Source organism: Ammodytes marinus (genome assembly GCF_949987685.1).
Source record: "Ammodytes marinus genome assembly, chromosome: 5".
Lineage (NCBI taxonomy): Eukaryota > Metazoa > Chordata > Actinopteri > Uranoscopiformes > Ammodytidae > Ammodytes > Ammodytes marinus.
In genome coordinates this window covers 5,274,332-5,298,399 of record NC_137234.1, presented here as the reverse complement: position 1 = coordinate 5,298,399, position 24,068 = coordinate 5,274,332, and the positions used below count along the sequence as shown (strand labels likewise).

The window sequence follows — 24,068 nt, the reverse complement described above, 5'->3', positions numbered from 1 at the left end:
AGTCAAATAATTTAAAATATGCAACATTTCTTCAAAGCATGACAATTTTATGCAGCTTTTGAGAAAAACAAAATGAGACATTTTTGTACTGTGCTGCCAGAGCTTTTATTAACAAACCGTATAAAACACAAGTTGCGATGTTTACATGTAGAAATGAAATTTTTTAATTTCCAGGCATTAAAAGACTCTTTTACAGAGGAAAATCATTCACAGGGCAGCATAGTTGAGGCTTTGGTTAGACCAAGTCAGAATTTGGTAATCATTTGTGCAATAACTGTTTGTAAACCGTAGCAGCGAACAGCATTTCCAGACACACATTCATATCAGTAGAAAGGCACTTGTGTTTAAATGCAACAGTGACTAACAACAATGAAATACTTTGGAACAAGTAATACACTGATGCAACAACCATCCACCACAAAGACATTTTAAATAAACTAAACATGCACTATTATATCTAAAACACAAAATGCCAATGCATGAAGAAAACAGATCAATAAAGCAAGAAAACTGACCTAGATATGAAGCAAAAATTGCCATATCTGAAATGGCTCAATGATTGGGAAAGGGGTTGGTAACTAGCCTAAGAGTTTGACTTTGTGTGTTCATGAGAATATAAAATAAATTATTACACAAATATATATAAAACAGACACCCACCACCGCAATTTTCCACTGCTTACAACAGCAGGGTTAACACATTGCTCATCTTATTGCTGCATTATATATATCCAACAACAGTGTTCAAAAAATATTATTGGCTTCTGCTAAGAGCTGCATTTCATCATTATAATTTCAGCTGCTGCCTTCTTTGGCTATTTCTCTCCAGACACAATCACATCGGTTCAGAAGTTGCTGTTTTAAACAGAGTCCTACACATGCTTAGATGTGCACATTCAGTAAAAGGCACAGTAGGTGAAATATCAGGCAACCGTGGAGTCTCAATCGCACATACAAACACAATCTTCTCTCTCGTTTATCTTAATGCTACATCGGGTCAAAACTGCCTGGTTGCCCGTAGACCTGTTAACCGTCCCTTCCTAGCCATGTTTTATGCCGTTTCCATTCTGCAGCTCCCGCTGCTTTCTCCTTCTCAGGTATCCCGTACGCTGCAGACGGTTCATTCGGGCTCCGAAGAAAATGACCAGGTCGATCGGCACCAGCTTGGTGGTGAACCAACCCTAGGAGGAAGAAAAACGTCGCAAAACTTTTTAACAACACAATTCACTAACCATAGCTAAAAAGCTTGAGTCTTATAATGGAAATGTAATAAACTTTGAACTATTAAAGATTCCTTGCAAATATATTCATTCATCCAACCTTTACTTATACTCAAGAGATCATTGAGGGGTGACCCTCATTTACACTGACGTCAAGTCATTAAACGTGTAGCAACTAAAAGTGTCTTTAAACAGAAGAAAAGTCATACCATAGAATGTGTCCAATTCCATTATTTCAAGAATCATTTGAGTTTCCACACAAAAAGGAATAATAGAGCCTTGATGTATAATGCCTGTGTTGCAACTGAATTTAGATTTTTATTATTTTCAAAAGTCTTCAAGTGGCATTAAATCAACCACCGAGCCATAAAGTTTAGTTCAGTCTCAAGTCCGACATTATTAAACTACAAGCAGTTATTTAGTTTGTGTGGTAGTCATGAATAGGTTCATCACTTTGAGGTTTCCAGTTGTTCATAATGCCCTCAAATGAAGAAGCTGTGGTTCAAGCCTACAGTACCTTATTAATGTACATTGATGCCCAATTGTTCTATACGCTTTTCTGAACAGAAGTTTGTAAAGAAATAAGTAGAATCCCAAAAAAAGAAGAAGATTTTCCAGTCCTTACCATGACAGCATGGGGGAAGTAGCCGTTGGTCTGGCTCTGCAGCCCGACAGTGGCGAGCTCAGCTGCCACATAGCGCTCTGGGGTGGGTTTGTCCAGGGTGGGCTTCTTGATACGAGTCATTTTAGTCACCACAAAGAAAGGCAGCACGCTCTGTAGGGAGAACAAGATAAAACATGTGAGATAAGCTTACAAAAAAAAAAACATCAAATTGACTTTACTGGCACAACCACAGTGTTGAGGGAAGGTAGGGTGAATAGGGCGACATTTTTAACTTAGATGTATTCATGAAACCAAAGTTTTAACACAGATTTTGGATAAAGCTTTTTTTCTATCTTATCAATCAGAAAATACTTTGTACAGGTCTTAAACTATTTAAATTCATTGTCCTACCTAAAGTGTTTTTTTTTATTATCATTATTATTTTTTTACAATTGAAATTACAAACTTCAACAGTTGAACTCCAGCTTTGTACCACACAAAAAGAAGTTATGAATAGTATTTAGATGATCCTGTTAGTTTGACTCACAGTACGATGCACTCAACCCCAATAAGCAGACCAGTTTGCAGCAAAGATTTGAAGCATTTTAAAGTTGCAGGTGAAAATATTTTAGAGTTTGCCGAGGTGAAATCGCTGTACACACCTAAACCACAAGGTGGCACATGAGCGACTACTTCATATGAACGCTAAAAACAGTACACACAAACTTCATGAAGAACACCATATTTAAAAAAAAAATGGCTCTGCTGTAAAAATGCAAATCAGATGCATCATTCATGAATGTGAATTCATCTGTGAGGGTATTCAATTACTTTGGGAATAAGATATTGGGTTTTCTATAACACTTGCAAAATAATAAAATAATGGGTCATGTTCGGTAACCATTTTTTGTTTAACATTTGATATATTTAAAACCACAATCTATGTTTGGCCTCCAGCATCCACCCCAGCCTTCACAGCCAAAGTGTTACGATAAAGATGTTCCTTCTCCCTGGTATCCGTCTGACTTCAATCTCAAAACATGATCAAAAAGTGTCCTCAAAGCTTGGGACACATACTTGGGGCAAAAACTAAATGTCTTTGCAGGGTGTTAGTAGAGGGATTTAAGCCCCAAACTCACCTGAATAATGACTCCCTGGCGCTTGTACTCCTCCTGAAGCCCACGAGAGAAGAAATCCACAAAGGCCTGCACACAGAGATGGAAGATGCTTCATTTGAAATACACCTGTTAAATGTTGCTGTTGTCACAATCTCAAACTGGGGCTATATAAAAATAGTATTGACTAATTGCATGAAGTAATTGCTTTTCCAGAGGGAGTTCTTGCTTGTTTATAAGTGACATTAAAAGCAGATGTTGCACATACCTTGGTGGCAGAGTAGACTGTGAGCAGAGGGAGGGGGTACATGCCACTAGCAGAGGAGATGTTCAGGACAACGCCTTTGGACCTGATCATTAAAAATAATAAAACAAGGTAAACTTAAAACAAGAACTTTGCTTTATGATAGGAGAACATTTAGGGCTTAAGCAGTCAGTTTTCAATAAACTAATGAAATTTGAGGTATCAAAACTGTAAGGTTTTGATGATTCGGCATTGGTCAATATGTAATATCACAGAAGCGTTGCTGTTCTTTTTAAAATCGTGTCAAAACATTTACATTTATTTTCAGAAAGTTTTTTTTTTGTTGCTTGAAATTCACAAACTTTCAATGATTTTCCATGCCAGTGGGACCCCTGTGTCTATCTATACACATTCAGCATACTCATAAATACACACAAAGTGATGTTCCCCCCCATACACACACACACACACACACACACACACACACACACACACACACACACACACACATAAAAACAGTGTGGTAGTGCCCGTGTGTGTTGCCATGGCAACCTGTTGCTGCAGTGATGTAGTGGAGCCACGCTCCAGCCTCACACAGCACCCAATGTGCCTGCGCTGCTATTGGCCGGCGGGAGTCACATGGGAACCCAGCAGCCAATCGGGTGGGAAGAGCACTTTGTGTGAATTGAAAGCTTGTCAGCATTGCGAACAAAGGAGGAGAGCAAAAAGAGATGCAGTGATGGAAAAAGCTCGGTGAGGATTTCTTGTCCCCACTATCCAATAAAAGAGTCACCTTTTAGGAAGTGTGACCAACTAAATACTGTTCTTAGAAACCAAAAAAATTGTTTCAAATTTAATTTTATATTCCTGCTGCAGCTCTGTGTCACAATCCTTCATTCACAACCCTGATATCTGGCTGCAGTCATGTCGCAAAACATGGAAGCATATCGTTTAACTTACCTCTGAGCCATTCTGGGAAGCACCAGGCGGGTCATCTGAAAACAACAACAAACAAACGCGCTAAGTTAATATCAGTCACGCAAAGACAATGACATAACTTTTAAAGGAAGGGGGGACTGGGGAACAAGGAAAGGGGGATTTATTTATTTAAAAATAACTAAGAGAGAGAGAGCTAGAAAGAGAGGGAGAGAGAGAGAGAGAGAGAGAGAGAGAGAGAGAGAGAGAGAGAGAGTTGCGTGGGTGGCGAGTACAGACAGCGTTGGTGTAGTCCACCGTTGCTTTGGGAACAACTGAGACACTGCAGGTACCAGGGTGGAAACAGCAGAAGAGGAGAAAGACAAAGATGAACCAAAGTAGTGTGGGGAGAAGTGGGGACACTTGGGGCGTGATATAAATAAGATTGTAAATCACTGGGCTGCAGAAAGTATTTGGAATATTTTCCTCACTTAAAAAAGGAAAAGTGAGCAGGGTTGTTCAAGAGAGAGAGAGAAAAAAAAAAAAAAAACGTACCTGGCACACTGAGGTCATGTTGACGTTGATCATGTAAGTGATGAACTGAAAACACAGAACGCACCAGTCAGCTAAACAAGCATTTATACAGATGATATGTTGATACAGTAAGGCAGCATACCTATCAAAGAATAGGAATAGTAGATGCAGTAAAGACTAAACCTTACTTAACTATTGAGTGCTGAGACTACATGTGAAAAATGGTGATTTCATTAACATGGTTAAAAGGAGATGGTACAGTTATTTTGAGACCGTTCTCTTAATAACCAACATTAGAGAGTTTTTGTATGCAAATAAGGAAAAAATAAATAGATAACTCACGTTGTCCAGATCAGGAATATTGAGGTAGTACTCGGGATAGGTGTAGGACACTCCAACATTGTTAACTGTTGAAAAAAATAAAAAATAGGCTGTTATTCTACAGTTTTCCATGCTACAAAATGAACCTGGTGCTGGAGTATCACTTTAAATGTATACCACAAGGTGGCAGCAAAAGCAGACAAGCTTGAAACAGGCATTTTGCTACACAGTAGACACAGCCACACCTTACAACCATTACAATTGATATCATAAAAGAAAAGACAGAGTTCCCTAAATGTTGAACTAAAAAATGTAAGAATAACATGAACCCCTGAGTCTAAACTTCTAAGAACTACAACAACAGCTCAAAGTTTAGTAAGACTTCAAACTAATACAAGAGTCCTGAGATTAGTGTCAAAATAGCATAAAGTTAAGTCTCTAAACCAGCTGAACAGCTGACGAAAAAAAATCAAATCAAAAAGTGGAATATAAGAAAATGTTCTTTTCATGGGCAATTGTACCATTCACCCTTTGTAGTGAAGGAGGCAACAAACAGTTGAAGAAAATAACATATATTGCCAGAACACATACATTGAATACAGCCAGCAAGTGAACAACAAGTGTACACTATCAAATTTGTCCAACAAGGAAACTAGAAAGAAGTCAATTCAGACATTTAAATTAAGTGAGTAAATCACTCTACTGTTCAGAGAGAAATCAGGTTGTTACACCACCTTTTCATTTCCACAGTAAAGTAAACACACTATAATCTAGGAGGTACGTTTGCCAACAGTAGAAACAAAGGCAAACCTGTCTGGCAATGTTATGTACGTACGTCACAAAACCCTTCAAAAATGTGACTTTTCGTCCAATTTTGAGTCCTAGGCATCTCAACTCTTACTGGGAACAATGCATCTCATGTTGCTCGCAGGCACATGGCAAGAAAATCTCACATGTTCTGTGTTTAAAGTTCATCGCTCTGTCATTAAAGATATAATGGGGCTTTCTAATCCTTTATGTATGCAACACAACAGGTTGCTACAGTACAATAGCTGCATTCACAGACGAGACAAAAACCCAGACAGATTTTTTTTTCCTCGAGTATTTCGACATGCAGACAGTTAGTCACCTCAGGGCATAAGTGGAAGAATGAATGTCCACAATGTGCTCACCAAGAACACCTATCTCCAGCCCAGCCAGCCCCTCCTCGATCTTGGAGTAGATGTCGCTCCTGCCAAAGTCGGCTGCGATAGTCCTGGTTTCCACTTTGTACTGGGCCTCTGGGAAGATAGAAAGTGTCCGTTAGTTACTGTATAATTATGTTGCTGTAATGATTACCCGTCTATTCACGGCAATATACAAAAATATGTGGAAATAAAAGTTAAAGTTTAATTGTTGTGATAATGTCACAAGCGCAGTAGGATGCATGTTTAAAGAGCATTCGTCCTAGTGATCGATCAAGACACACACACACACACGTACGTACGTACGTATCACCCATCAGTATTACTTGAACCGACAGCAGAGCAATTCCCCCCTTAGTTTAAAAAGCCTGGATCTTTGTCAAATTAATAGTGTGCAACCAGTTCACTATTATCTTTGAACTGAAGAGGGCACTGCGTACTAACAAACAGGCCTATAGTTCTTCTTCTCCCTCGTCATGTTTGACGTGCTGCTGCAATTAGAATTTATTGTCCAAAGACTCGTTTAGCTGATAGGTGGCTGAGGGAGTTATAAGAGGACTATACCTGGGAAGTGCCTCGGTTTAAGACCAGTAGTGTTTCAGTGTGCTGTATATTCAGAGACGAGTTGAGACGATCAAAACAAAAGAAAATAAGGGGGGGGGGGGTGGGGGGGGCTGAGAGAGAATCTCACAGGGGATAGAATATGCCTGAAATATATATATCGAGTTCAGATTATCTATAGTTATCACAATCATTATAAATCCCTTTCAATAACATAAAAATAATTTTCAAACACGGGCAAATGTATTTAGATAGCACAATTCAGACATAGGGCAATTCAAAGTGCCTTACAGGGACATAACAAATTAAGCATTGTGGCAAAGAAAATATATATATAAAAAAAAGCCAGTGGTTTTTGAATTGGAGGAATAATTCGGGCATAGCCGTGTAGGTGCAATCAAGACTCAAGCAAGACGCTTTGCATGATAGAAGAGAGAGAGAAAGAAAGAAAGAAAGAAAGATAGAAACAAATTTTGAGGCAATGAATGAAATTATAGGCGGGGCATCAGGGTGGGTTACCCGGTTACAGTACATACTAAAAAGGAGGGTGGATTTTTTCTCAAGACTAATCGTGAGGGAGGAGTGCCAGTGTTTGGCACGTCGCAGCCCGCTCGTGACTACCCATCAGCCCCCTCGGTCGGACTGGAAGCACGACGTAGGGGGGAAACTGCGCTGTGGTCGACGTCAGAGACAGACGGAGAGAGAGAGAAGGCTACTCAGGAGGGGAGAGGGCACTATTTGAACAAGGGGGGGCGAGGGGGGGCACTCACCCATTTCAGTCTCCCTTCAAATCTGGAGACAGGCCAGCAAGGAGGAGAAGAGAGAGAAAAAAAAAGTTTCCTTTCACACAAGAGCACATTCTTTCCATTTGTCGGACTTCAATGAGGAAAGCCTGGCCTGTTTCTGACAAAATATCTCACAAGAACAGGTTGGGCCGCAAGTTGCAATCAGGCGAGAAACTGCAGGTGAATAGGTACATGTACTAACCTATATATCATCATCATCATCATCATCATCATCACCGTGAAACTTTGCCACTTGATTAAAACATTACATCACATTAAACCAATTATTTTTCGTATTAAATTTTTTTCCAGAAAAACTCATTTTGAGATGATGGCCCTTTATGATGGTTGTATGTATAGGAGAAATATAATATGTTTTTGCCTAAAAATCAGTCTTTGTTCATACCAACGCTGAGGACATAAAAGCACCAGCAGCACTCAAACAGAATAAAGGCAGCATGACTTAGCAGGATGCAAAGAGTGTGAAAGTTGGATTTAGAGAATGAATCTGAAAATACTCAATATAAGATTCTGTAGAAACACATATGTGTCTTTGAAAAGGGAAATTAGAAGATCCAAACCTTTGTCTAAAAAACAAACTCAATTAACTTATGCTGACATGTATGTGTTTACAAAAATGATTTCCTACTTCTATTATAAGGATACTGTAAATCCTTATGCCCTGTTATGAGGCCAGGGAAACCCTGTAGGTTGCACTTCACCGCCTGCACCTACACACATCCTCATCAGCCCACTCACTGTGCTCTCAACCCCAAACAGCTTTCCATGATGTTGTGGACACGGACACACACACACACACACTTACCGAGTGACTGGGCCACGTCATCCAGCTTGTCCTGGGAGCGACTGATTAGCATCACAGCAAATCCACGGCGAGCCAGCTATAGAGAGGAAACAGAAATGTGGACATTATTAGTTATATGTATTGTGTCACAATGTCACACACAGGGTTGAGGAGACAGAAAATGTTGATTTAAGTAGCCGGAAATAACATAGTATTTTCTATGAAAATAATGATACAAAAACTGATCTCTCTTGTCTGCCGAAGTCACCAACTATCTAAAGTGTCGGTAGGAGTTGTGTTTTTCAGCTGTTGATAAGTATGCTTCAGCTCAAATGGATGCAGACACTGATTGGTTGATAGCATATCTGCATCTGTAAACACACACTTCCTTGTGTGTAACCTAGTTGTAGACACGCTTCCATAAGACTGGAGACAATGAGCAAAACTGCTAAATGTTGCCCTTTAGAGTACGGCATAATAACTATAGCATAATACACTTGGTGGCCCCAGCCTATCATTGCGTGACAAAGTGGCTAGCCCCACTGTAGCACCAACACAGTGAGTCAAAGGCCAGACATGACTATTACACGGCCAACACACCCACACACGTATGGGCCAAACACGTGGCAGGGTAGCCCCCGTTCAACGTGTGCATGTTACCGCCGTATGAGCTCCTGTTGACGTGCCTGTATTTAAGTGTGTGTGTACATGTGTGAGTGAGGACTCTCTTATACTCTAATAGGCCTGTTAAGAGCTCTCCCCTACCGTGGCCTATGAGTGAACACGGTCGGTGTGTGCGTGTGTGTGTGTGTGTGTGTGTGTGTGTGTGTGCGTTACTGTGTGTGTGTGTGTGTGCATGAGTCACAGCTTTTCCGTGAAAGAAATGAAATAAATAAGGGTCCAGGAGCCTCACCTCCTCCGCATAGGATTTCCCGATTCCATCCGTGGCTCCCGTCACAACTGCAGAGAGACAGAGGAAGACAAGAGGTGAGTAAAGGTTATTTTTTTTACCACACACACACACACACACACACACACACACACACACACACACACACACACACACACACACACACACACACACACACACACACACACACACACACACACACACACACACACACACACACACACACACACACACACACACACACACACACACACACACACACACACACACACACACACACACACACACACACACACACACACACGTTGCAACGGTTAAGTAAACTACTGCCACACAAGTAACAAATACATTCTTTATTTTAACACAATATTCCTTGAGAATGACTTACAATTTAAAATCATTGTTTCGTTGTGTATTTTAGATCTCGGTTCAAACTTGCCGTTACCCCGTCAATGACCCTAAAGTCACATTACGTCAGCAACACCAATACCTCACAGATTAGGTCACGCTCGACTGGCTGACGCATAGCTCTGAACACATCCACCATGCAATCTCCACTACTGCTGTCACTCAGGAAAAGGCATCCACCAACAGATATGGGGTTCCTCGTGCAGAGGCCTAGGACACTCCTTTACATCAGGTTAAGTCACTTTCAGTTCCAATATTAGAGCTTAAAAGTTCTTAGTAAGTAGTTCAGCCCGGAGGCTCTACGGTTGACTGACAGGACTATTTGCAAAAGAAAGTCACATTAAGCAAATCCGTTGGGCGGGAGGACACACCCCACAATACTATTCACATCTGCCTTTCTTCCAAGAACTACCCTGGCAACTTCTTAGTTAATTTAGCGTTTGTGTTGAATGAGGTGTTGGACAGTGTGTCCCTTTCTAAAAAAAAGTGTGCACAAAGGTCAAACGTGCGGTTTCGATTTCAGAGCAAAGGTGTATAGAATACAACCCCGAGACTGTGTCGATAGGATTCATGTCATTAAAACTAAGCTACAAAGACAAAAAGAGGGGTATGAGGTTTTGTACAAAGGCTGAGATAAGATGGTATAGATTGAAGCAGAACAAAGATGGAAGAACGTATAAGTTTCACAAAGCCCCTCAACTGATACCTCACTGGAAGCAGCTTGTGATTCTGAAACGACTAGATTTGATCAGAATCAGAATCTTTACTGTCCTTGCTCAAGAACAATAAAATTGAGGTAGAAACTCCCAAACTTGGTACGATTTTTACAGCAAAAAACAAACGATACTAAGAATTTAAGTAAAATATAGGTATACACGATATATAAAATAGAAATATTGCACAGTTAGTCAACCACTGAATTTCACAGAGGTCTGGTTGGTATGATGCATTAATCATGCAACAATGGGCCTTAGTTGAAACACTTGTGAATTTAAAACAGTGACGTATCAGACAACAAAAGGCGGACATAAGAGGGATGGCGGACCTCCATGGAAAGACCCAGAACAGTTTGGTTAAAAGCAAAGAGCACGACAAAAAAGATAGAAAAGAGGAGCTGATGATGTTCTTCTGGTGTTAGGAGTTCTCCTCACCTTGTCAAGCAAGCGGGGGCTATTTTTAAACCGTCACTGCCCATCAAGCCCTAGCTCCTACTTGACTGACGGAGGGATGGGGGGGAAAGAGAGAAAGAGAGAGAGAGACTAGCAAGGGAGCTAGATAAACACATAAGAGTAGAGAAAAAATATGGCGCTATAATTAAAAATAAATACATATATGCACACATATAGTTTTGCATCATGAATCATTTTGATGAAAGATTAATAAAAAAGCTATAGAGGACATTCTCTGGCAAAGAGCTGGTAGAAGAGAGACAAGGAGAGAGGAGGGAGTGATGACGAACACAGGCCAGGAGGAGAAGTGGGGTAGGGAGGGGCGAGCGGGGAGGGATCCTAGGGCCCGGGCTAAAAATAGAACAGGGAGCGAGGGAAGAGAAGCGAACGAGTGGAGGAGAAAGAGACAGAACAGAGATGGCAGTAGAGGAGGTGAAGAACAAGTGAGTGAATGAGATGGGAGAGGGAGTGAGATAGAGAGAGTAGCACAAAGTCAAAAGTGAAAAGCAGAGCAGAATCCCTGGGTTATTTTTAAACCTTCCCCCCCCGTGTTAAGAATGAAACGCTCCGTGGCAAGAAAAGCCTCAATGGGCGCGGGCTGTACCAAACGGGGCTCCCGCTGCAGATGCAGGTAGGTGGGGGCAAAACAACAGGCAGGCACACTGGGAGAGGCTACATTTACTGCAAAGTAAAATGGCTGAGAGATGCTATAGGGGGAAGAAAACAACCACATTGACAAAATTCTTAAAAAAAAAAAAAAAGGGGGAAACAATATATATACAGTATATCAATTATCCAGTGCAGTATGTGTGGCTCACTTGTTTAAAGACTGTCTTCCACAGATTCATATCGCATATCTGCCAAAATAACATTGGTAAAATTACATACCACGGCCGATGGATGGGAAGCTCATATTTCCTAAATGTCAACATGCACAACTGAATAGTATAAGATTGCTGGATGGTAACTTTAAGACTGCCTCGTTCAGAGATGTCTTGTACTCAGGACTGGTGGAAAGCCCTGATTGATAAGGATGTAAGGATATGAGGGAAAGCTTTTTATGATTCTTCTTAAACTAGGCCTATACACTACGTTTTAGGAAGACAAAAGCATGTCAGCTGAACCTAGATGAACAACAATGTCCACATTTCGGTATACAGACATGCCAAGTCACATGGCTGAAAGAGGGGGGACGACAACCACCACCTCGACATAAAATTAGTTTAAAAAATATATATAATCCAGTGCACTGAGTGAGGCCAACTTGTTTTAGGAGCATCAGGATTCATTTCTTACTAGATCCATTTCACACATGCCAAAATAACATCTGTAACTTTAACATTGTGGGACAAGGCCTATCTTGACTGATTGTTTGGAAAGCTCATATTTAAAAACTGTCAACTTGCCAGGAATCATAACAAATCTGCCAGATATATGCACAACCGGATATTCAACGTTGCTGGATGGTTACAGCAAGACATCTTGTACTCAGGAGTGAAGAAAAGCCCCGAATGATAAGGAAATAAGGAAGGCCTACAATACCTTTGAGGAAAAAATGACAAAGCATTTCGGCTGAAACTAGACATAACAATTTTTTTTGAAAATGTCCACATGCGAGTGCATACGGACCACATTCCCATCCTTAGGGGACAATACCACACAGACAGCTGGAATGCATTTTTGTTGCATGCATGACCGAGTTTCAGGTGTTAAGAACTTTGCAACAGTGTGTGAGAACGTCATGTGCTTAAATTGCAGGTGCAGCATCACCCAATGAACTTTTACATGACCGGCAAGAACACACAGTCCTTCACTGTGTGTCAAGAGTGTACGTGTTGAGGCTGTGGCATGCCACACAGATCAAGAATTCAAAAAAGTGATGTCAATCTTAGCGCCACTATTCTAGCCACGTGAATTCTACCTGACAAAAAAGGTGAAAAAAAAAACCAGGAGACTCTATTTAGTCGGCTGCATTTGAAAACAGAAAACCAACGTTGCACTAATTCAAATGACAAACCTCAAGATGCTTAAAGTGGATATTAAATCAACGATTCAAATATCACTGAAAAGATCATTTGGACAGACGGGTTGGGAAAAAACTGGATGAAATATAGATATTTTGGAGGCAGTTTGCGAATGAGCCCTTCCATTTACTTGAGAGAATGGTGACCGAAATAAACACACAGAACCAAGTCACTTAGTTCTTTAAGGGCACTCTACTTTGAGTTGTGATTTTCCACTGTATTCTTGTCTTCTCCCCCTCCCGGGCCGAATGTGCCCCCTCCACACCTACCAAAATCTTCGTGCTATGCTTATGAATGACTACACTCCTGCCACTCATTATATCATAGAACCATTTTCTCAATAAACGTTGTCGAGGGAGTGAAGCGTGCATGTGTGTGTGTGTGTGTGTGTGTGTGTAACAGGGGTGCAGTGGGACGAGGACACAGAGTTCCTGTCGAGGTATAAAACATTTTCTTTTTTTCCGCTTTAGAGTCGTAATCAGCCATCATTACTGCAACAACAAAGAAAAATATTCTCGGAAATTCTAAACCAGGAAATGAATAATGGGGGGAAAAAATTAATTATTATCCACATCTGGAACTACAACAGAGACATTTGTTGCCAAGTTTTTCATCGATTATTGCCATCCCTTCAATGATAACCCTACACTGGACAGAAAAAAAAAAAAGACATGACATAAGTCACCTATTGTATTCAACTCTTTCACTGATGTACAGCAGAACACTGTGTCCAAAAATAGAATTATTCAGTCCAGTCTCACACACACACACACACACACACACACCCCCAGTGCTCCCAGCAGGACTTAATTCCCCTCACGTGAGCAAACCATTAAATCTGTGACACACACACACGTAATGTAACAAAAAAGCATCTACGCAAGCAAGCACGTGCTACTGACAGCAGCGCCACTGACGCTCTCCGACAACAAAGGGTGAATGTGTGATGAAGGGGCAACCACGTACGAGAGTGATGTGCACAATGAAAAAAATAAATAAAAGGGAAAAATTGGGATAATGCTTTGGGAAGAGGAGTGTATGAAATCATGAATGCAGCCTGTGTGCATGTTTGCATTAGTGTGTGTGTGGTAAAATAGGATGTGTGCTCCGCTGCCTTTCATTCACTCCGAGCATCACTGCTCTGAACCCAGTCACCCCCACACCCCACCATTACAAAAAAACCTCTGGAGGAGAAACTGGTCCACCATGTTGGCTCTGGAAGCAGCCATATGGGGGCGCATTTGCACCGCAGTTCTTCTTGTGCTTAACGCTGCACATCACGTCCAGAGCTATTGACATCCCCCAGCCCGCCCTCCCTCCCTCCCTCCCTCCCATGGAGCAGTCCCTGCCGCTGCTCGCTCACTATATTCCGAGGGTCTAAAAAAAGCAGCAGGAGGAGTAAAAATAGCCACGCGCCTGCACTGCCTCGTCTGGGAGCTGCCTGTCTGTCTCTCTGCCTGTCTGTCTCTCTGCCTGTCTCTCTGCCTCTCTGCCTCTCTCTCTGTCTCTCTGCCTGTCTCTCTGCCTGCCGCAGCACCTGAATACCAACAAGATCCCCCACCACCATCAGCACCACTATCACCACGGCGACCGGGCTGCTGCATCCTCCTCAGCCCTATACACTGAAAGACAGGATGAGCACTGTGGGCTTTGGGGAGAAAGAAACACAATATCTGATGGACATTTTATTTAGAAAGATCCGACCCACGAAGCATCAATCGCTGATACTAAATGTGGATGGCATAAGATTGAAGGCATGTCTGTGTGAGAATGAGCAGCTCATATTGTATCTTTATCAGTAGATCTGTGCTGCACATAACACACACACTGTATATAAATTGTACATATATCACATTGTATATAGTTAGATGGGAGCATAAGAAGACAAAGTCAGGAAGGGAAGTAAATTCATAAAAAAAAAAATACGATTATGGAGTTGTGGAGAAGGGGTAGGATTTAACAGGTTTATATGTCAATTCTGCTTATTGATAAATACATTGTTTTGCTTTATTTTGAGATGTCTGAAATACATTTCTTCATTCCATAATAAAAGACTAGACAAAGTTAGTAAAATAAGCTGATCTAGAAGTTGTAGAGAAAGATGGAATGGTCTTGACTATCAGTTACTCACAGAAAGTGTTTTTTTTTTTTACCATTTATTTGAAGATTAAACTATGCAGAGAGAGAGAGAGAGAGAGAGAGAGAGAGAGAGAGAGAGAGAGAGAGAGAGAGAGAGAGAGAGAGAGAGAGAGAGAGAGAGAGAGAGAGAGAGAGAGAGAGAGAGAGAGAGAGAGAGAGATGAGAGGAGAGAGAGAGAGAGAGAGAGAGAGAGAGAGAACTAAAATGAGCCCACCGCCTCCCCATCACCACCAAATCCCCAATTAAGATTCTCAGTGAGGAGAGACTGCGGTCCTTGTATGCCCTGCGCCCCTTACGTACCGTTATGTAATCTGTCGCACCCCAAACTCGCCTATCAACGAGCGAGCAGCCCATCCCCTACCTCAGAGGGAGAGGGATGCAGCAGAAGAACCAAAGACAGCGCACGCACACGCACACACACACACACACACACACACACACACACACACACACACACACACACACACACACACACACACACACACACACACACACACACACACACACACACACACACACACACACACACACACACACACACACACACACACACACTTCAACCAAACACACCATTCTCCATCCGCCCACATTATACATTCACACACACAGCTTTAAATAGCAGGGGAGGAATAGTCACATGGGTAATATAAAAGTCGACAGAAACTAAAGCTTGATCGGCTGGGGGAGAGGAAAGAATGAAGGGATAAAAAAGAAAAAAGAGAGACTATGCACTTCAGAGCTGCCCAAGATAGATCCAGCATCTATATTTGGGTACAGGGCCCAAAATAGGCTTGCCCCCCCCCCTCCCTCCCTCCCTCCCTCCTCTGGCACACACCCAGTATAAAAATCAATAGTTTGCTTCAACAAAAGTACTTGGATAGAGAAACAGTGAAGGAAGCAAACTTCTATTTGGCCCCGGACAGACTGCACTGTGTGTGGAGGTTATAGTGTCAAACAAAAGCCACAAGAGGTGATTTCCACTTTTTCCTCTCCGACTGAAGGCAAGGCAAGTTTATTTATATCGCACAATTCAGACACAAGGCCATTCAAAGTGCTTTACAAGGGCAAAAAGAAATATACACCAAGATTAGACATTAGAAATGGCATATATAGTATGAAGGAGAGTTCAGTGCTGCTGGAGTCTTTGGTGAAAAGCTAGCCAACAGCGGCACACCACTGAGAAGGCCTGTAGTAGTTTCATTTACATCTCCATGTTCCTCACTTACAGATGTAATGCTACTTTGAGAGTAACTGGTGTTGAATGTTGAAAATCGGCTGCTTTACGATACATTTGTGTTCTTAAAAACCTTGCAGAATATGCATTTTTCAAGACCTGTAAATGTCTTTTTTCATGCATTTATAAAAATGCAAAATTGCTATCAAAAATATGTTCTGTAAAATATCTATGAGTAAAAAAATGTAAGCCTATTCGACTGCAACCTGCAGTGTGTCCCACTTAAAATCAGGCGGATGATGCCCTGAATGATACATCCCTTGAATACCAACTCTTTCACACACAGTGTTCTTGTAATAACCTCGTCCCGGGTGATTGATGTTTTAACAGTAGGTTAAAAATAGGTAACGACAGATCAGAATATGACTTCATACATTCCTATTCTTCTCCCAACGTTCGAGACTGACGCAAAACGTTTCAACAGATACTAACAGCTGAACTAACTGCGTGCCTTTCTGGCATGTTGTAATGTAAGGCAAGGCAAGTTAAATTATATAGCACAATTCAGACACAAGGCCATTCAAAGTGCTGTATCCTACTAAGACACTTAAAGGCCTACTTCACCAGTTTGAATATGAAGGTGTATTGAATACTGAGATCCTATGTAGTATAAATGTGCGAAAAAAATTGAAATCGGTTCATCCTAGCCTGAGAAAAGGCAGAAAGAGTGTTTTTATTAACCCTATATTTCTCTTTCTCGTGACATCACAGAAAGAGAAATATAGGGTTAAAAAAAACTTACTTTGTAAATATTACTGTGATGTCTTTTACTGTGACATCACATTAATATTTACAAAGTACGTGTTTTTTTAACCCTATATTTATCTTTCTGTGATGTCACAAGAAAGAGAAATATAGGGTTAATAAAAACACTCTTTCTGCCTTTTCTCAGGCTAGGATGAACCGATTTTAATTTTTTTTGCACATTTATACTACATAGGATCTCAGAATTCAATACACCTTCATATTCAAACCGGTGAAGTAGGCCTTTAAGAGGCAGTGATCCAATAACTCCAAATATGCTGGTAGCCCGGTGTCATGATGAGCTATTTTTATTATTGTACTCGATGAAGTCTTCATGTATTCATCCTTTCAAACTATTGAGTAGGATATAAGTCGGGCTGGAAAGTTCAATACACTTGGATTAAGTTGAACAGGTTTGTGAGGTGCTTCAACTAGGAACTCCTCATTTACTTTGTCACTAAATATAACCTTTATTTGCAGAGGCGTTTCAGCTCCTTTGCCACGAAGAGGCCTTTAGATGAAAACATTAGTCGATTAAAAGCTTTAAAAGTTAATATGCAACTAGGGGGGGGGGGCTTGTGGTGTAGTGGTTAGAGCGCCCACCCATAGAGGCTCAGTCCTCAGAAGCAGCAGACCACAGGTTAGAATCTGGCTTGTGGTCGTTCTCTGCATGTCATTCCCCTCTTTGCCCCATTTCATCCCTGTCTCCAAAACAAACAAATACCAAACATTTCCTTGTTCCAGCTTCTTAGATTGTGAGGAAGTGGTGCCGTTTAATGATAGTAAACCCGATTATGTTTGTGTTTAAACCTGCAGTGTGTAGAATTTTGGGTTTTATTTCCTAGCAGATTTTGTAGAAAGTAATTATAATATCCATAAGTACGTTTAATTTAGTGCATAATAGCTGAACATTTTTTTTTGAATTATTATTTTTTCCCTTAGAAAGGGTCTCATATATGTCCATATTTCTGCATATTTTGGACCAAGGCCTAGTGCCGCCATCTTGAAAGTGTCATAGTTGGAATGTCATCAGGTGCATTGTTTAAAATTTAGAATTGTTCTTTTCCTTGAAGGCCACTGTAGCTTCTGTTATTATTCTAAAAGGGGTGGGGTTTCCCAGGGAGCGTTGCATTCTAGAACTTTGTAGAACTTACTTGATTATGTCATATTACACACTGCACCTTTAAGACTGTTCGGAGACCAAAAAAGGTATTTGAAGCTTGAGGAAATTGTATGGCATTTTTTATTTATTTATTACTACTTTTACATTTCAAAGACTAAATGATTATTACACAGATGAATTGATCATTTAAGTAATCGTTAGCTGCTGTTGAAGACTAAAACTGTTCGTTCTGTAGTCCCAAAACCGAGAATAACAATTTTAGAAAATATGACAATACAAATATATGATATTTTTCTGAGCACTCAAATTCGCTTTCCATGGCAGAAAATACTGAATCAGCTACACTATGACCAGTTAATGTTTGTTTTTCTTCTTGATAGAAAAAAACAAGATAACAATTGGGCTATGATCTTATGCTTTGACAAATATTACCAGTACTGAACATGATGGATAGCAAAAATGTCAAATATTTGAATTTTTAAGAAATACAGAAAACATTCAGTCACATGACACAGAAGGGTTTACAGGGCATCTGAATGAATGTAAGAAGGAGAAAATGGATGAAAAAATATGAGGAGAATAACATGCTCTAAAAGGAAGATACTGTAGCTCCAGAGAAATAGATACACACAGGCTGGATGAGATGGAGTGAGGGGGAGTAGTGGGGGGTGCAGAGGATTTTTATTTTTACCCAGCATCCCTGGCTCCAGCACGTGTCACAGAGCGTGTTCATGTGTTCTCTCTCGCTCTCTCCACCCCCCCCCCCCCCCCCCCACACACACACACACTCTCTCTCTCTCTCTCTCTCTTTCATACAAAGCACTAGGAGGAAGCACATTCACAAGGAGGAAGAAGTGGAGACCCTGTCTATGTTGAAAAACACACAGACACACTTCCCCTTTCTGTGAATGAAGCCTTATCGTTATTCATAAAAACAGTGAAAACCCTTAGCTCCTAATAATAATTACATTGCCTTTTAACTATAGGATCCTTTTGCAGGTTGTGTTGACAAACTTGCACTCTACAAATTGTTGATGCCTGGAGCTGAATCAAACTTAAAACTAAAAATAGTGCTGAGCCAAGTCCTGCATCCTTATTATATAACACAACCATTTTCTCAATAAACTCTAATGTCAAGAAGAAGGGAGGGGGTTGCACTTCTAAGGCGCATGTCAAATCTCTACGCCCACCTCCCCCCCACCCTCACAGAAAGCTCCCTTTGGTCTTTAATGGAGTTTTATACTCACACGCACACAGAACTGACACTGGCTCTCTTACATAATATGGGATGCTGGGAGCTAAGGGGAGAAAACTGGGCACTACTACATCTTTACAGTGGAGAAGATACACCTTTGGAAATATTAAAATCATAAGTATTCAACATTGCTTCATAAAAAAAACAGACATGATAAAAATGCAAAAAAAAAAAAGAGTATTTTAGAGTATTTAAAAAAAAAACGCTAAAAATTATATTTCTGAAAACAGAACTACAACACTTCAAAAGTCTCTCCCTTTGTTCTGATGCACCCCTATTCAAAATGAGCTACAAAAAATGTCTATACAGAAACAATCCTGTGATAAATCATCAGATGAATTAAAAAGTCACGTCTCAAACTGTTAGTGTAGTCTTTGCTTTGTTTAGAAAACCATCACAACAACAATTATAGAAAATATGAAAAAAGAAAAGCAACCTAAGCTCAGTTAATGTTTGATTTGTTCTTCTTCATTATTGCAAAGGAATGGGCCATTATCTTGTGCATTGACACATATTATCAATACTGTTGTTGGCCTTTTTCAATTGTGGCAATCGTATGCAAATGTATCGTGTTCTAGAGATCTTTCATTCCTTCGCTCAAGAGGAAACACTGAGCTGCAGACATGGATTTAGCTTTAGATTTTGCAAGAGATGGGGAGGGTGAGTGAGTGAGTGAGTGAGTGAGTGAGTGAGTGAGTGAGTGAGTGAGTGAGTGAGTGAGTGAGTGAGTGAGTGAGTGAGTGAGTGAGTGAGTGAGTGAGTGAGTGAGTGAGTGAGTGAGTGAGTGAGTGAAGAGCAGAAGAGAGAGCTGGGGAAGCCGCCTTATCCTATGCTGCTGTGCTCCCATTCTACCACTAGGTGTCCCACACACACTAAGGGGAAGACCAGTCACACAGGCAGAGGAACTCCAGAGAAATCCCTGCTTTCCTCTCTGTGTATGCAAGAGCTGCAAAAACAATTAGAAAATGGCGAAATGACTGGTGGGGATTAAATCTTCTCTGATCTAGTGCGTTAGGGTTAGGTGGTTGCCATGCAAACTTGACCTGAACACACACACACACACACTCAAACCCGCCCAAACAGGTACAACCGGTCGTCTCCTATGTCGCAACAGCAGCCATGTGGACTGCAAAAAGCACATGTTTAAAATGAATGGGCCATGTCTGCGAAATGTACGGCTTTTCAAGAAAGAATGTCAGTCGGAAAACGTTTCCTGGAATACTAGTTTGCTATAGTTAAAGTCTTCTTCAGTCCCAACATCCAAGTCAAAGTTCACATGAAGATGCATTCGCTAAAGGAGGGCAAAGGTCAAACCTAATATGATTTTATACACGAACACACATTATCGAAGTGACGGATTGATGAAAGAGTTTGTGCTTAACTTTAAACTGAGGACTCAACTGCACAGCTATGGGGTTCAGGGGAGACGTGGAAATGAAAAGAAATAGGTAAAAGTTGAAAATCCTACAAACTAATGTGGTTTCTGTGAAGCAGCTACACAAAACAAGACTTTACATGTTTACACTTTACACCATTGGTCCTTTTGTTCAGATTCACACTAAGCAACAAGCCTATACATTGGCAACTTGCCAAAACAGGCGCTCCTGGCTTAGTTAAAAAGGTGGAGACAAGGAGTCACACCATAAGTGAACGGTGAACCCATGTGCGTAATAGAAGAAATCACACCACTGCCTCAACCTGGTCGGACCTGCACAACCAGCCCAGGATAGGACACCTCATCATGGGTACACATCTACTCTACACCCCCCCCTTCCCTACACACACACACACACACACACACACAAACAATGCACCTGTCCACCTCGTCCTGCCATAGCTTGGTAACAATTTACAATAAAGGTACACAAAAAAAGAGTACTTACTCTTCCAAAACGAGTAGGCTAGTTAACCTTTTAAAAAGACTCTTTTTTAAAACAGTAACTACTCTTTTTTGGAAGAGTAACTACTCTTTTTTGTGTACCTTATTGTAAAGCGTTACCCATAACTCCAACCGTTGTGATTGAAAACGATCATCAGACTTGTTGGACTGGTGACAGCAAATATTTTCAGGGAGTGGCATGCCCAGGCAAGTTCAAATCGGGGAAAAAAAATGGGCATAAAATAATACACGTGACTTGTGAGTGAATTAGATTTTTCAGTAACCCTTAAATGAGTGAACTTGAAATTTCAAGTTTCTATAAAAACTACGCATTATTACAACATCTAAACCACACTTCAAATACAATTATGCAACCGCTTTATATGGATAACATTGACCCATTGTACTGGAGGCAATAGAAAACCTTTAAGAAATGTTATCTACTGCACCAAAAATGGGAGGAATGAGGAATACGAGTGTAAAAGGTAGCAATCGTTATCCGCTGTAGACACTGTGGCTGCTGTAGGTGAGAGGATGTGGGTGGGAGTCTTTCTATATGACCAACGGATGACGAAGCGATGAACAAGCGCATGACTCATCGGTGTGCAACGGTATTCCTCCGCATATTCCAGCAGAAGAACCAGAGAAAAAAAAACTGTACACGAGTTATTCCTAAAGGCATCCTACTTCTGCTCATGCGTTGCATCCCCTTTAATGGCGCAAAGGGCATCAATTAAAAACACCCCATTCATAACAAATTAAAAAATAACGTTTGGAGGCGATTTGGAGTGCGTCACGATGCAAATAAACATAGCCTATGAGTTATTAAGAAGAAAAAAAGGCAAGAATTCAAATCATTTTTGGGATGTTCGAAAGAAATGGGGATATTATGCAAAAGGCAGCGCTCGGCTGAATTGCGCATCAAGAGGCTCCAGACGCAGCAGTCTCCTTCTCCAAACAGAAGTGGGTCAAGCCATGGCAGGGCGACTCCTGTGAGACTAGTCTGACTACACCAAACCAAAATACACTTAGATTTGACTCAAAACTCGCTCCTTTGAAAAAGGTAGGCTACATTATAGTCAAATCCAATGACAGACATGTTAATCTCATCTACAATATGTAGGGCAACCGGAATGGGACATGGTAACGTGACGAGAAAGAACCAGATGACAAGCAGATATGACACACCGCCTAAATATTCTCATACACAAGTGAGGTAAAAAAACACAATCAACACAAGTGTTATGTCACAAAATGTTGAACAAGCTACCACAATGTGGAGTATTTTGAGAAAGTCACGTTCTAATTGAGTATATGGGTTTGTCCTACATCATGCGGATGGGCTAATGTGGTTCAGTAGTGCGCTGGCTTGAGAGAGCTCACCCACATAAAACAGCTCTGTGAAAAGTGCGCATAGCCTGCGCAATTTGGCTCCTAGGCTCACCAATGTGGGGCAACCCCCCCTTTCTACCGCTCCAAATGTGGGTTAAAAAACGCTGACTGGAGCCCCATCATGGCAGCAGCAGTAAGCAAGACGCGGTTCTGTGGAAAAAGCCAATTGAGCTAATAAGGACCATTATCTTGCCAGTCAATCAGCTGCTTGCTTACCTGGGCTTGTTACGCAACACCGACACCACCGCCAACAACCTCTTGGATGTCCCTCTTGTATTAAAACGACAAAAAACGCGCCAGAAAGCAGAATTCTTTGGTGCCAAAAGTGAAGTTTGAGCTCAATAATCTCAAATCACGTCGAAGTCCACCTGCCATGCCTGCCCTCTTCGTGACACGTTGATGTGAAAATTGATGTGACCCAACCAACTCAAACTCACCTGCCCATTTGCCGAGTTTAGGAGAGAGCAGCTGTCCATTCCCCAAGACCCAGATCCTGAAGCCGGAGAGCAGCCTGTAGACCAGCCACAGCACCAGCGAGGCCACGGTGAACGCGCCGACCCAGAAGAGGGGCGCCTCGGCCCTGTGGAGCGTCTCCTCAACGTTCATGATGGCAGCAGCGGCTCTCTCGGTTCTCAGTCGGCGCGCTTGTGAGTGTGTGTGTGTGTGAGTGAGTGAGTGAGTGAGTGAGTGGAGACCTCAATTTTAGGCAATGTGCTCTAATTTCCGAAGCCCACAACGTGAGAGAGAGTCCCTTTATAAGGTTGTAGCATCACACACACTCCCCCGACTCCCCCAACACTTGTCTAGCCTGATTCAAAGTGCGCCGCCCACCTTTATTCTTAGCCCCGCCCCTCTCCGACGCTCACTGGCTGCACCCGCTGTCACTCAGCCGACCGATTCCATTCCATTGGTGGCGTTTGTGTGTCAATCATCTACAAGAGCAACCCCCATTCATTCGATTTTTCTGTATGAAGCAGGGTGGGTCAGAGAAGGGAGACCGGGATGAGCAGCGATTGGACAAACATTACGGCAGCTCCCATCCTGAGCACGTCATTGGCTCTCGCCGGGGCAGGTTTGTCGGTTTCAGTCAGGATTATGAAACCCCTCCAAACCCACGCTTTCGGGGGAAAAAACTGCCCACATCACTTTATGAATGAAAGGATGCTCTTAGTGGTGAAAAATGAGCCTGGGCTCCCGCCCTCTGGAGAGCTCAGGGAGACATGTAATTGGCTGAAAGGGGATGCCAGTCTGCGAGGGCAGCATACATGAGTCACTCGGCTATTTTAGGTATTCTGCCTGCACCATACTGCTGATAAACAGATAAAAAGGGTGAAAACAAGATGCAGTTGAAGCGTCGTAGCCATATTAGCCCATATGATCGTCCATATTGTGCTACATAGACCTTCCACATTATGTCTACATCAATATGAGCAAGTCCCAACAGGAAAAACTACAATCCCCAGCCCAACATTCGCTTTCCAGACTCTCGCGAGATTTTGTCTCC

At 41.6% G+C, this 24,068-nt stretch overlaps 1 protein-coding gene across 1 annotated transcript; it reads right to left on the bottom strand.

Moving 5' to 3' along the window:
- Positions 1 to 89: 89 nt before the first annotated feature.
- On the bottom strand, positions 90 to 23,345 carry hsd17b12a (hydroxysteroid (17-beta) dehydrogenase 12a). Its single transcript, XM_080027589.1, has 11 exons — positions 23,002 to 23,345; positions 9,201 to 9,247; positions 8,309 to 8,384; positions 6,125 to 6,232; positions 4,974 to 5,038; positions 4,653 to 4,697; positions 4,143 to 4,177; positions 3,207 to 3,288; positions 2,963 to 3,028; positions 1,845 to 1,994; positions 90 to 1,180 (listed from the first exon to the last, which is right to left on the bottom strand). The coding sequence occupies exons 1-11, from the start codon at positions 23,168 to 23,170 to the stop codon at positions 1,040 to 1,042; spliced, it is 984 nt and encodes a 327-aa protein (XP_079883715.1). The 5' UTR covers positions 23,171 to 23,345; the 3' UTR covers positions 90 to 1,039.
- Positions 23,346 to 24,068: the final 723 nt, after the last annotated feature.

What these genes read in the sequence shown, in the direction of transcription:
- hsd17b12a (XM_080027589.1), bottom strand. Translation starts at nt 23,170, where the DNA reads ATGAACGTTGAGGAGACGCTCCACAGGGCCGAGGCGCCCCTCTTCTGG. An exon ending in TGACGTGGCCCAGTCACTCG is followed by an intron (nt 6,233 to 8,308) that starts GTAAGTGTGTGT and finishes CTATCTTCCCAG; the next exon opens with AGGCCCAGTACAAAGTGGAA. An exon ending in CAGTCTACTCTGCCACCAAG is followed by an intron (nt 3,029 to 3,206) that starts GTATGTGCAACA and finishes CTCTGTGTGCAG; the next exon opens with GCCTTTGTGGATTTCTTCTC.